General features: G+C 36.9%; 1 protein-coding gene across 8 annotated transcripts in view; it reads right to left on the bottom strand.

The window, feature by feature from the left end:
* The window catches only part of LOC308637107 (uncharacterized protein), a 55935-nt gene that overhangs the window by 9937 nt on the left and 30916 nt on the right, over nucleotides 1-15082 (bottom strand). For 7 of the 8 annotated variants that reach the window (XM_081273233.1, XM_081273240.1, XM_081273237.1 and 4 more), the window contains 3 exons: nucleotides 9872-9929; nucleotides 1824-1950; nucleotides 1180-1275 (listed from right to left, as the gene is read on the bottom strand). In XM_081273233.1, coding sequence (XP_081129359.1) covers nucleotides 1180-1275; nucleotides 1824-1950; nucleotides 9872-9886 — 238 coding nt within the window. In that variant the 5' untranslated portion in view covers nucleotides 9887-9929. Of the gene's footprint in view, nucleotides 1-1179; nucleotides 1276-1823; nucleotides 1951-9871; nucleotides 9930-14326; nucleotides 14538-15082 lie in introns of those variants that run through there. The other variant, XM_081273238.1, reaches the window with a different exon arrangement.

Here is a 15082-nt window from a genome sequence, read left to right on the forward strand (position 1 = left end):
TCAACCTACTGTGTTAAAAGTTCATACAGATTAAGAATTTAAAAGAGAAAAGGTCAAAAAACTGTTTATAAAAAGAAATAGATTTTAAATATTTTTTAGTTGTAGTTAAACACAATATCTTTATTTATTTATTTATCCTTATGTGGTGCTGAGGATTGAACTCAGGGCCTTGCACGTGCTAGGTGAACGCTCTACTGCTGAGCCACAACCTCAGTCCAGAAATATAGATTTTAAACATATGAAAAAAATACTTGCCTTCATTCATAATAAAGGAAATATAAATTAAAATCACAGTTATTTTTACCTATCACGTTGGCAAAGAATTTTTAAAATGTTAGCAGGCTATGTTAGCAGAAATTATTGGTAGAAAGATAAATTATTAGTCTCTTTGGAGGGTAAAAAAATACATGTGTATGTGTTTATGCATGTTATGCATATATGTAAATGCATGTATAGATGTATGTGTACCCATGTATATGTATATACACATCATACATGTGCTCTTATGTACGTGACAAATATAGAAGAAAATGGAAATATAGAAGAAGCTAATGGAAAATCAGCATTGACTAAAATTTTTACTGACGATAAGCAGGTAATCATAATTGAAGTATGAAAGCAAAAGCTAAAACTATAGTAGAAAGTATGACTATGATCCAAACAATAAACAGAGTAGGAAGTAAAGGACTGTAAATGTCAACAGATTTATCTGAACAACTCAAAGTTCATGATTGTCAGTATACAAAAGTAAAGAATGCTTTTTAAAAAGGTGGACAGGGAGATTTTAGATACAATAACAGAATATTATTGAAGTCGGGTTGGAAACTGATTAGAAAAGGTTACTGCCCAGCACCCAGATTAGAAGGCCAACCCAGACCTCTAAGTTCTGAGGAAAGAATACTATCAAAAAATGACATCTTAGGGCTGTGGTTGTGGCTCAGTGGCAGTGCGCTTGCCTAGTGAGGCACTGGGCTTGATCCTGAGCACTGCATATAAATAAATAAATAAAGGTCCACTGACAGCTAAAAAATTATTTTTTAAAAATGACATTACTACAAAAGTCTACAGGGTTTTGGAAAATACCTCTGGAGAACATTTCGGGTTGGATCAACTGCTCACTAATTAACCATTCATAGTGTTTTATACCCATCCTTACCTGTCTGGTTCCCTCCCACTAACCTGAACAGTGTCTCCTAAATACTTCTTCTTCTACCACCCATGGTTCTTCTTCTTGCTCCAACTTGAAAATTACTTCAGGTTTGGTGAATGGATAGCCTGTCAAACAAATAACAGAGATTTGGGCACATAAAGAACAAACCAAGAATCCAGGCTGGCCCAGGAAAACTTGGCTTTGTGACAGACAAGAAAATGAGGCTTCTGGGAATGCTGCCCTGGTGTCTTTTCATAACCAAGGATGATCTTCTGTTTTGAAAGCTGCAGTGTCAGCAGCCACATGAACAAAAGCATCTCACAGCCAAAAAGCATTTAAAAGTTCCCACTGGGCACAGTGTTCAGCACACCTGTAATCCCAGTGACTTGGGAGGCTGAGGAAGGGAGATCATAAGTTCAAGGACAACTTAACAAGACCATGTCTAAAAATAAAAAATAAAAAGGGATGGGGTTGAGAGAGTTCAGTGGTAAAGTGCCCGTGGGTTCAATCCTCAGAACTATGACAAAGAAAAAATTGAAAAGTTCCATATATTTAAGACATATTTTCCCAAAATGTTTATTTCCATATAAAAACATATTTTCCCAAATAGGTTTTAAATATATGGAAAAATTCATGTTTCTAGAATTTGAATTATATAGTAAACTAGTCTTACCTACTGTGATTAAGTTGTTATAGTTTTCTAACATCACATTCCGGTACAGGTTCCTCTGAGCAGGGTCCAGTTGCTTCCATTCCTCCTGGGTGAAGGCAATGGCCACATCTTTGAATGTCACTGTTCCCTGTAACAACACACTCCTGTTCAATCTGAAGTCTCCATCTCAGGGGATGTTGACAATATATTGAACCTTTTCAGATACTATCAGAAATAAGAGGTTAAAAGAACCTGGCCTGTTATTATTTTCCAAAGAACCAAAACAAACAAAACAACAACAATAATATTAGAAACATTCTGTCAGTTCATGTTCATTCACTGATTTAGCAAGTACATACCTTTAATAACTATCAAGGGTTAAAGAGAAGATATCGGGTACCAATTTATACTGAGTGTAAAAGAAATGGAAAAATAAAACTTTCAAGTTAACTCACTTGGGACCTCCTATATACCAAGGGCAGGAAAAATGAAAGCAGGATTTGGATGGTGGCAAAAGCAGGGAGAGAATGAGCGGTAAAATAAATCTGAGGTTAAATTAATAGGACATTAATTTACCAGTTGTACATACTGTTCAAAAGGAGGAGAAATTTTTTCTTTTCTTTTCTTTTTTTTTTTTTTTTTTTTTTGGTACCAGGGATTGAATCCAGGGGTCTTAACCTATGGACAACATCCCCAACCCATTTTTTTGGGTGGGGGTACCAGGGATTGAACTCAGGGGCACTTAACCAATAAGTCACATCCCCAGCCCTATTTTGTATTTTATGTAGATACAGAGTCTCACTGAGTTGTTAGCACCTTGCTTTTACTGAGACTGGCTTAGAACTCACAATCCTCCTGACTCAGCCTCTGAGCCAATGGGATTTCAGGTATGTGCCACTGCACCCGGCTTGCCCATTCATTTTTGTGTTTTATTTTGAGACATGGTCTTGGTAAGTTGCTTAGGGCCTTGCTAAGTTGCTAAGGCTGGTCTGGAACCTGCAATCCTCCTGCTTCAGCCTCCCAAGTAGCTGGGATTAGAGGCATGTCCACCATGCCCTTGCAAGAGGAAGAGAAATCTTTGTTGGAAATTAGTTTATCATCCTTTAGTATGTGTCTGTAACCATGAAAATAAGATCTGATGGCTCAAAGAGCTTACATACATTGAGAAAGAGGGTCACAGAATCCTACAGATAACAACAACAACAAAAAAATGATGCACTGATAAATGGCCAGCACTAGAAGTATAACTGCAACTATGAGAAAATAGTATGAAGACAGTTATAGTGTGAGTTTCAGAAATGAGAGATTTTTCAAGAAAAACTCTTAAAAGCAATGTGATTTGAATACAGAAATCTAACAGTCCCTCCTAGTTCAAAATTAAAATGCCGCAAAGAATATGAACACAAGAAAAAAATCTTTAACAGCACTGGAAAAAAGAAAGAAAACGTATTTCCTTATCTTTTGAGGAATTTCTACCAGAAATGGGATGAAATAGAAGTCCCCAACAGCTAATTCCCAATGTTTCTAAGAATTTATTTATTTATTTTTAAATATATTTTTTAGTTGTCAATGGACCTTTTATTTATATTTATTTATTTACATGCGGTGCTGAGGATTGAACCCAGTGCCCCACACATGCTAGGCAAGCACTCTGCCACTGAGCCACACTCCCAGCCCTTCTAAGAATTTATTTTAGGATATTTTTATGACTCCATGAATATGAATATCCATTAATACTAAGGGTTCAGAGAAAGCTTCGGCACTGATGGGATATCATCTCTAGGAAACCTTTCCTACTGAAGGTCAGGACACTTGAAATAATTATGATGCTAGGGCAAGTGTAACCATGTGGAATGATGAGGTGGGAGTCAACTATTGAGAATGGCAGAGCAATAAAACAGAAGGAATCTTGTTCCCTGGCCTTTGAAGGTAGAGGACCAGCCCTAGTCTGCTATCACCTAAAATTCAACACAAGAAATAAACTTCTGTCCTGTTATGGAAATGTTTTCTGAGATTTCTACTACAGGCAGTTAATTATAATCCTGACACATAAAAATACTCACGTCATGCAGAGAACACTTCAAGTACCATGTTTGTGGCAGCCATAGAGGTATACACTGCTGAGAGTCCCAAATAGAGTTGGTAAACAGCCTGCAGTTTGAGAGCCAAACATTGCACCCTGCCAAAGACTGAACATGGGGGAGGCACTGGACTGTAGACTATTGCTACCTACAGTATCCCCCTAATAGAAAAGTTTTGGTCAGCAACTTCTCACTGGTCTAGCTGAGATTTTCTCACAGACACAGAACAGTCTGAGTTGGCAGAAGAAAGAATCTGCAATTGTGGCATTTGCAGGAACATGAATGGAATTGAGAGCATTATGTTAACTGAAATAAGCCAAACTCAGTCAAAGGTCATGTCTTCTCTCATAAGCAGAAGCTCTTAAGAGAGAAAAGGAAGGTGAGGAATCTCATGAAAACAGAAGGGAGACCACAAGAGTAGAGGAAGGGGAGCAGGGTGAGGGAAGAGGGGAAGGAAAGGGGGAGGTCCTTGGGAAAGAAACTGGTGACATTGTTATATTGTGTGCATGTACAAATACATAACAACAAGTCCCACTATTATGTATAGTTATAATGCATCAATAAAATACAAAATATCTATCACATAATACAGAAATTATGCATTTTGAAGAAGGAAAAAAGCATGAAGTAAATACAAACAGAGGAATATGAGACATCAGTAAAAGCATCAAAATATATATGATTTCAGTACTAAAGTATTAAGTTTTTTTTAAAGAGAGAGGGGGGAGAATTTTTTAATATATATTGTTTAGTTTTCGGCAGACACAACATCTTTGTTTGTATGTGGTGCTGAGGATCGAACCCGGACAGCACGCATGCCAGGTGAGCGTGCTACCACTTGAGCCACATCCCCAGCCCAAGTATTAAGTTTTTTAAATATATTTTTTAGTTGTAAAATGGACACAATACCTTTATTTATTTATTTTTATGTGGTGCTGAGAATAGAACCCAGTGCCTCACACATGCCAGACAAGCACTCTACCACTGAGCCACAACCCCAGCCCAAGGATGAAGTTTTAAAGAGAGGAAAGTACATGAAAATATTGTAAGAAATAATGACTAAAACTTACTAAATTTGGTGAAAAACACTAACACTGATATCCAAGGAGCTAGACAAACTCCAACTAGGATAAACAATCTAGGTACACATCTAGACACATCATAGTTCAAGGTTGAAGTAAAGATAAAATCTTACAGCAGCAAGTGAAAAACTTCATTATCTTCAAGGGAATCACAATAAAATTAACAGCTGAATCAATGGAGACCAAATAACAAAGGGATAATATATTCAAACTGTTGAAAGAAAAAAAAAGCAGCTTTAAATAAAGAATCCTATATTTAGGAAAGTTATTTTTTAAAAAAGCTAGATAGAGCGCTTGCCTAGCACGGGCGGGACCCAGGTTCAATCCTCAGCACCACATAAAAATAAAGGCATTGTGTTGTGTCCATCTACACCTAAAAAATAAACATTAAAAAAATAAAAATAGGGCTGGGGATGTGGCTCAAGCGGTAGCGCGCTCGCCTGGCATGCGTGCAGCCCTGGTTCGATCCTCAGCACCACATACCAACAAAGATGTTGTGTCCGCCGAGAACTAAAAAATAAATATTAAAAATTCTCTCTCTCTCTCTCTCTCTCTCTCTCTCTCTCTCTCTCTCTCTCTCTCTCTCCCCTCTCTCACTCTCTCTTTAAAAAAAAATAAAAAAAAATAAAAAAATAAAAATAAAAATGCTAGGCAGGAAAAGCCAATGGAAAAGGGACAGGGTCCATTCTTTAAAATAGTCTTTGACAGATTTTACTTTTCCAAATTAAAGTCCATTTATTTGTTTATAATTATACACAATAGTGGGATTCATTGTGATATACTCAAACATGGACCTAACATAATTTGTTCAATTTCATTTCCCAATATCTTTGCTTTCCCTTCCATCTTCCCTCCCCTGTCCCCTTTATCCTGTTGGTTTCCCTTCTGTTTTATTTAATTAATTAATTTATTTGTTTGTTTATTTACTTATTGAGTACTGGGGATTGAACTAAGGGGCACTTAAACCACTGAGCCACATCTTCATTTAGAGACAGGGTCTCACCAAGTTGTTCACTTTTGTTGAGGCTGGCTTTGAACTTGAGATCCTCCTGACTTAGTCTCCGAGCTGCTGGCATTCCAAGCATGTGCCAATGCACCCATCTATTTTTTTTTAATTTTAAAAAATAATTCTGTAGGGTTATAGCTGTAGCTCAGTGCCAGAGCACTTGCCTCACATGTGTGAAGCACTAGGTTAAATCCTTAGCATCACATAAAAATAAACAATAAAATAAAGATATTTTAAAAATAATATTTCTTTAGTTGTTGGTTGACATTTATTTTATTCATTAATGTGTGGTGCTGAGTCTCGAACCCAGTGCCTTACACATGCCAGGCAAGTGCACTACCACTAAGCCACAGCCACAGCCCTCCCCTTCTTTTTGTTTTCTTGCATTTTTCTCTCTAATATCCACATATGAGAGAAGCTCATAAAGGTTAAAAATTAAAATATTGTTTAATAGCTTACAGACTAATTTAGGGTCTAGGGGTACTTGAGGTTTTTCATTATGAATATTATGAAATTCTTACTTGAGCTCTGGGGTTATTTTTAAATTACAAAATAAATGACTGAGGGCTGAGGCTGTAGCTCAGTGGTAGAGCACTTGCCTCAAAGGTGTGAGGTCCTGGGTTTGATCCTCAGCACCACATTAAATAAATAAATAAATAAATAAAGATACTATGTCCATCTACAACTAAAAATAATAATAATAAATTACCTAGTTATTAGAATGTGTCCAGCACAGATTTAGATACTAAGGATAGCAGTAAGACAACATTCTGGTCCTCTTGGAACTTACATTCTACTTAGGGCACACGGAAATGAAAAAATAAATGAGTGAATAAGCAAGACAAAGTATAATAGTAATAAATCATTAAAATGTAATAAGATAATGGGTTTAAATAATATACTTTGAATTTGGTAACAGAAGCTGTTGAAGAGGGTAATATTTCAGCTGCAACCAGAATAAAGAGAAGGAACTAGTCATATAAACAGGCAGGATGGTGGGCTGGGGTTGTGGTTGATGGTGGAGCACTTACCTAGTATGTGTGAAGCACTGGGTTTGATCCTCAGTACCACATAAAAAATAAAGTTATAAAAAATATGCAGGATAATAGAACATAATGATATGTTTAAAGTTGTTTCTTTAGGTATAAACTTTATCTCTTCAGAGGTGGGAAAATTCAGTGTGGCTGAAACATCATAGATAAGAGACCAGTATAGCACAAGACAGTGGTAAAGATGGAGGCAGAAGGCATATCCTGAAGGTGTTTGGTTTGGTGAAGGACATTATCCCAAGCGTAATGGGAAGCCATGAGATGATTTTAAGCAGGGAAGTTAATGCCTTAGGTTTTCAGTGTTCCCTTTGGATGTTCTACAGAAAATGAACTACAGATGATCAGTGATAAATGAAGGGAGATCAGTAGGAAGGTACCAAAGTAGTTCCAGGTAAGAGATAACGTGACGTGGGCTACATGACCCACAGCAGTATTATTCAGTGACCAGATCTGAGGTATGATTGGTCTTTCGTAAATTAGATTAATCTGATAGTTTAAAAATCTTATTTGCATTTAATTAATCATGAGGGTAGCTGAAGTCATAGAGGAAAGTGGCTGGGAACAAAGGCTCCATGTTAATACTGTTCAGACTCCTGGTTCTAATACAATCTATAACCTTGAGCAAGTTTCTTAATCTTTCTATCCTTTTTATCCATTGTATTTGAAACATGGAAATAATCAGAGTATTCACCTCTTGGACTCCTTATGAAGATTTTATAATCTATGTAAAACTCTGACATTCTTTATATCATTATTTGTAACTTTTATGAGCCCTGCCTTTTTATTTTTTCAATTGCAAATTATTTCTTTCATATCCCCAGTTTTCTACCAGATTTCATTTTAATTACTGCCTTTTAATATATTTAAATACTAGATTAATCTGCTATATATTACTAAAATTGTTATTAGTTTATTTTATTTATGGTTATTGTATCAAAAAGAATACAGTTTTTGTAGACCCAGATTTAGTTGAGTTTCTCTTATCACCTATGAATTCATATTATGTCAAAAAGGCAAACTTGTGAGGATAGAAAATACGCTCAAGAACGTTATCTTGGAGTGACTAGGAGCCCTCAGATATTGTTAGGGTATATTTGTGGACAGTTACTTTGGAAAACTGTTTTCAATAAAAGTTGACCTCATATATAACTTATGATGCAGAAGTTCATCTTTTGGTATATATCCTAAGGAACATGTGCATGTGTCCAAAATGGACATCTACAATAAAGTTCATAGCTACTATTTATAGTTTCTCTAAAATAAAAATCATCTAAATGCCTATTAACAGGAACTCATATGAATAAAATGTGGTTTATTTACATAACTGAATAATAATATATGATGAGATTAACTGAGATCAAAGACACACTGTATATCTCAGTACAAAAAAGCTTTGAGCTGAGGGTGAAAAGGCAGTGAGAGAGATGTTCAATATCTGAGAGTGTAGGGTAAATGTGAGAGAGAAAGATCACAAAAGAAGTGTGAAGCAAAAGAGTTAAGTTCTGAGAAAAAGGAATTATCCGTGAAGAGGAGATAGAATATCACTTAGTCTAAGGGTCAATAAAAAAGAAATAAGGGATTGTGGGTTCAATTCATTAAAACTATGAATATTCAAACAAAATGTGTACTAGGTGATGAAGATAGGGCAGAAAACAAAGTAAAACACACTCCCTGCTCACAGTCTAGTGAACTACACTTACAAGAATTTACCAGAAATTATTACTTTACATTGTGGCTCTATCAGAAGCAAATGCCCACTGAAAAAGAGAATTACATAGGGTCATTTGAAAGCCACATAGCCCACATCTTTCTTCAGATAGTCTAATTTTTTAAATTGAGGTATGGCATGCATAGATTAATGTGGTACAATGTGCTGATGTTAAGTGTACAACCTGATACACTTTTGAGAAACTTACAGACATGTTTACTCAAAGTCAAAATACTAAACATTTTTAACACTTCAGCTTAATTTGTGCCTTTTCCCAGTAAATACCCTCTCATAAGGAACCACTATTCTGATTTCTATCAAAGTAGATTAGTTTTACTAGCTTTTGAACTTTATATAAATGAAACCTTTTGTATATACTTTTTGTTTCTGGCTTCTTTTGCTCTGTTGATGAGATTTACCCATCTTGTTGCATGTACCAGTAATGTAGTCTTTTTTATTGTGTAGTATTCTATCATATGAAATACTATATTTTATTCCAATTTTTCTTCTGATGTTCACTTGCATTCTAATGCTAAGGCAATTCAGATATTCTTTATTTTATCTTTGATCAAAACAGACCAACTGAAAGCTAGCTTATCGATTATAATAAGTCACACAATTTTCATTAATCAAAGTGGCAATAAAAAAAGCTTATTTCTGGGGCTGGGATTGTGGCTCAGAGGTAGAGCGCTCACCTAACATGCATGAGGCACTAGGTTCGATCCTCAGCACCATATAAATATAAAGATATTGTGTCCACTATAACTAAAAAATCAATATTTTTAAAAAAGAAAAGCTTATTTCTGTTAGGAAATGTTTGTTTTTTGTGTACATACAATGAAAATTAAGTAATGAATTTCTGCTCTAGTTTGCTGTACTTATAAAAATGAAATTCACAAAAAAAGTCCATCAACAAACTAAAAATTTTTTTAATGAAAATTCATTTTTGAAGCCTAATCTCTCTGAATGGACCCACTTCATAAAATAGCCACATCTGAACTCTTCCGTAGTTTTAATCTTCTATTTTCTCTGAAAATGTTTTTTTTATATAGGCCTTTCTAATTTACTATATGGATTACTGCCATCTCCTTAAAACTGCATTGCAGAATAAGGCAGGGAACAAAGAGAAAATTTAATATTTACCTGGGACTCAGTCATTTCCTCTTCTTTCTAGAAAGGGACAGGGTCCAAAGAGGCAGAGCTGGGGAAGAGAGTAAAAGTCATTAATTAGTAGAGGCCTGACTTGTATTTCAGAAACCTGTTTCCATAGGTATATTAAACACCACCTCTAGCAGAATGATACTTGGATCTATCAGAAAGTCAAAAATGTTCACACCCACAGAGTATAACTAGTATGGTTCTAGGGAACTTAGTTGTGGGATGGATAGGAACAGGAATGCATATATGAGAGATACCCCATGAATATATCAATAACTCTGTGTCAGAAAAAATAGCTTCATGGGAGCAGGGATACTGGGATTGAACCCAGGGACACTTTTCCATTGACCTACATCCTCAGTCCTTTTTATTTTTTTGAGACAGGTTCTCACTAAGTTGCTGAGGCTGGCCTGGAACTTGTGATCCTCCTGCCTCAGCTCTCCAGTCTGAAATTACAGGCGTGCACCATTAAGTCTACCTCTATTACTTTACTGTCTAACCATTCTTGTTGTTGTTGACTTACTTTAAATAACTTTGGTTGTTCATTTGAAGATTTTCCCTAAAAAGATCTTTTAAAAGAAAATTTGGCCAGATAAATTATAGTGAGAAAAGGAAATTTGCCTGGGAGCAAAGAGATTTTCCTTCTAGTCTTTCCTGTGCCAATAATAAGCACTGTAACCCTGGGATTGGTTTCTTACAATCATTATAATGAAACTTCAAAGAGATAGCAGAATAAGATGGTTTCTGAGCAGCTGCACCAGCATTGTGAAGTTCTGTAAGGAAAACTTGGTATCTTTTTCTTTTTTCCCTTCATGTTTTTAAAACAGCTTTTATTTTTTAAAAAGCTAATATGTGCATTATAGGAAGCAGAAAAATAAAAGCAAAGAATAGTCATCCAGTCATGAGCAGCTTAGTTGGATGTGTTCTTCCAGGTCCTGTGTGCACACGCACAGCATCCCATTTTGTGTGACTGAGATCAGTGTATCATGTTTTTCCACACATCACGAATATTCAATAATTCAAAATCCCAGAGCTACATGAATATACTATACAAGAATATACTGTACCAATTTAATTTGTTAGGAAAAAACTGGGGCCTTTCTTGGGTACAAAAATTTCAATGAACACAGAAATGGCAACAGACCTCTAGACAGAAGTATTATTAGCAGAGTCACAACTAAAATAATGTATTCCCTTAATCTTCAATTTACAGTGAGACAAAACAACAGAGTACACCAATCATATTTCTTTTTTTAAATATTTTTTTTTGTTTTAGGTGGACACAATATCTTTATTTATTTTTTTTAATGTGGTGCTGAGGATCGAACCCAGTGCCTCGCGCATGCCAGGCCAGTGCGCTACCACTTGAGCCACATTTCCAGCCCCCCCAAACATGTTCATTATGAGATTTCTACTATCAAAATACTAGCAAGAAAGATGAAATGCAAATCAAAACCACCCTAAGATACCATCTCACTCCTGTAAGATTGGCAGCCACTATAAAGTCAAACAACAATAAGTGCTGGCGAGGATGTGGAGAAAAGGGTACTCTTGTACATTGCTGGTGGGACTGCAAATTGGTGAGGCCAATTTGGAAAGCAGTTTGGAGATTCCCGGGAAAGCTGGGAATGGAACCACCATTTGACCCAGCTATTGCCCTTCTCGGACTATTCCCTGAAGACCTTAAAAGAGCATGCTACAGGGATACTGCCACATCGATGTTCATAGCAGCACAATTCACAATAGCTAGACTGTGGAACCAACCCAGATGCCCTTCAATAGATGAATGGATAAAAAAAATGGGGCATCTATACACAATGGAGTACTATGCAGCAATAAAAAATGACAAAATCATAGAATTTGCAGGGAAATGGATGGCACTAGAGCAGATTATGCTTAGTGAAGCTAGCCAATCCCTTAAAAACAAATACCAAATGTCTTCTTTGATATAATGAGAGCATCTATGAACAGAGCAGGGAGGAAGAGCAGGAAGAAAAGATTAACATTAAACAGAGACATGAGATGGGAGGGAAAGGGAGAGAAAAGGGAAATTGCATGGAAATGAAGGGAGACCCTCATTGCTATACAAAATTACATATAAGAGGTTGTGAGGGGAATGGGAAAATAAACAAGGAGAGAAATGAATTACAGTAGATGGGGTAGAGAGAGAATATGGGAGGGGAGGGGAGGGGGGATAGTAGGGGATAGGAAAGGTAGCAGAATACAACAATTACTAATAGGGCATTATGTAAAATTGTGGATGTGTAACCGACGTGATTCTGCAATCTGCATTTGGGGTAAAATTGGGAGTTCATAACCCACTTCAATCTAGTGTATGAAATATGATATGTCAAGAGCTTTGTAATGTTGTGAACAACCAATAAAAAAATAATAAAATTTAAAAAAATAATAAGGTAAAAAAAAAAAAAAAAGAAAGATGTTCCCAGTGAATGCAAGTGCTCCTACAGCAGTGGTCACAGCAAAATGTAAATCCTGGGGCACTTGCTCCTGCCTTTCCCTACATGCTCCTTCTGCCCCTCTGCTGCAGCCTAATCGACAGCCCTGATACTCACTGCCCAGGGCATCACAATTCCATGTCCAGGATGCCTCTTTTCCATCAGGTAAAACAAAAAGATGTGAGATTTACAAGTTGGCTAATTTACTGGCTCTGCTTTTTAATGATACACTGTCACCTCAGGACATCTAGAAAGCTTGGATGTTGTGAGAAACTTGGTATCTTGCTAAGGATAGAGAACCGCATGCCTGCACCAGCAATGTGAAGTTATAATAGACACATGACTGTCTAAATGCTTACACATTAGTCCCTGCAAATCAACCCTCAATTTTGCCATAGTGGCAATCTGCCTTCTCCCAGGGATGAACTATGATTAATCTAGGTTAAGGAGGGCAATCTCATTCCCTTTTGCCAGTTATTTTCCCTGACAGCTGAGTTATCATGTGAAACAGTATTGGATAATAGATAATATCTGCTCAGGGGAGGAGTTATAAAAAATTGTTTTCTGGTATTATTATTATTGGTGCTGAGGATCAAACCCAGGTTCTTATGGATACCAGACAAACATTCTACCACTAAACGGTATATCCCCAGCTGTTTTCTGATTTTTAAAAAAAAGGCATTATAATCAAGCTCAACTCTTTCCTTTTGACTTGGACAAGGATATGACAATGGCTCACATCTAAATGGATATTTGGGGGCTGGGGCTGGGACTCAGTGGTAGAGCGCTTGCCTAGCGTGCATGAGGCACTGGGTTTGATCCTCAGCAGCACATAAAAATAAAGACAGGCTATCCATCTACAATTTCAAAACAATTTAAAAAAATAAATATCTGGCAGTTAGCTTTATAACCTTGAAGTGTTAGGTATAGGAACCAACAGTGACCAGTTAAAGGCAGTGGGTCAAAGAAAAAAAAACAAGATTTGATGATATATAAGAAACCACTGAAATAGTCTGGAATCTTACAGTATTCTCCTTCTTTTTCTTGAAATACCTAATTTTATTTAGAAAATATTTAAAAGTAGACAGAAATCCTGTCAAGAAAGACTAGGTAGAAAATGGGTTCCTAATAAAATAGAATTTTATGTCCACTAAAGTCTAAAAGGTCACAGAAGAGAAACAGTACCATTGGAACAATGGTTAGTTACCTGCATTTTTTAAAATTATTAATTAATGAGTGTGGGTTTTTCTTTGAATTCCACACAGATAATGTGCTACACAGCAATTTGATCGTAAAACACTTGTTTCCTACATAAGCTACCATCATAGACAAATCAATACAAACACATCATGAACTGAACAATCTCAGGAGTGGGTAACTACTGAGAAAAATTTGCAGAATTTTGACAAAGGGAGTGAATAGGCCATGGGCAAAGCAAATGAGGGAGAGTTAAGGAAGGAAATATTTTAAATATTAATAATTAGCCCAGACATGGTACTGTATTTTTTGCAAAAGAAACTCACATTTTGTAACACATCAGTGAATTTTATCTCCAAAGAGATTAGTACACTGGCAAAGTATTCGCATGATAGTGGAGAGATGTGGATGGCAGATATTGAAAACACCCTAGCCTTGTAGATCCCACAGCAACTCAGTGACACCCTGTCTCTAAATAAAATACAAAAAGGGCTGTGGATGTGGCGGATGTACCTGGGTACAATCCCTGGTACAAAAACAAAAATAAACCAAAAAAGTGGTCCTCTAAGAATTGTAAAAGGGTGTATTTCACATTTAAGCACATAATTTAGAGTACGAAGTTCCCATGCTGCTCTGCTGGTCCAGGCTGTTAATACTCTTGTTTCTCTGGTGGGCCTCAATCAGGTTTCACAAACCTTCATCTATGGCAGGGAATTTCTACAGTCCTCTGCAATGCAGGGAGGTTTGCCTCCTCATTCTCCTGGTAAATCAGTCCAATGTTCCTTACCTTCCTGAAGTAGAAATCTCTTTCTCCAAGTCCTCACAGTAAGTTTCAACACGTTGATCTGCTACATCGATTTGACCACTTTTGGGGCTGTTGCCGACACTAGGATTCTTTCGCACCACCCTGGGCCAGCCTTAGGAGTCACAGTGGTTTTCTGCTGTGATGGGCTCTGTGGACCGAAACTGCTTCAGCAGTTTCTTCGGTTTGTTCAGAGCTGGAGCAATAAGGAAGCCAATACAGTTCCTTGACCTTGTCTGGCAGCCACAAGGTCATACTTTTTCCCTCCGTAGTTTGCATCAAAAACTTCTTCAACCACTCAACCTTCAAAATTGTACTGGCATTTTCCTTTACTAATTTATCCACAGGAATTTTGTCAACTCCCATCCTCTTAAAACCTGTTTGTAGTATTTTGAAGTTCTGAACCTATTCGTGTTTCAGATTAGCTTGGAATCTCAGGGAACAGCCAGTCCATAGGGAGTCCCCGAGCCCCCTGTTCAATCTTTGCCAGATTCAAATGCTGAGACCAACTAGGCCAGCATGTCATGTCGATTTAGGTCATCACCGGTGACTGAGTACACATTTACAGTAATCTTTAGCTCTTGGCAGAACAAAGTCCACTGCCACACCAGCTCTGGTTCTGTCTTCACCTAATACAAACAAAGGGACCCCGGCTGTCTGCCGGCTGTGACGCACCCCCCCTCCCCCCCCTCTATGATGCACCAACATACACATTCTTAGTGTCCGCCCCATCCTCTCCTC

This window comes from Spermophilus citellus, assembly GCF_964194105.1.
Source record: "Spermophilus citellus genome assembly, chromosome: 18".
Classification (NCBI taxonomy): Eukaryota; Metazoa; Chordata; class Mammalia; order Rodentia; family Sciuridae; genus Spermophilus; species Spermophilus citellus.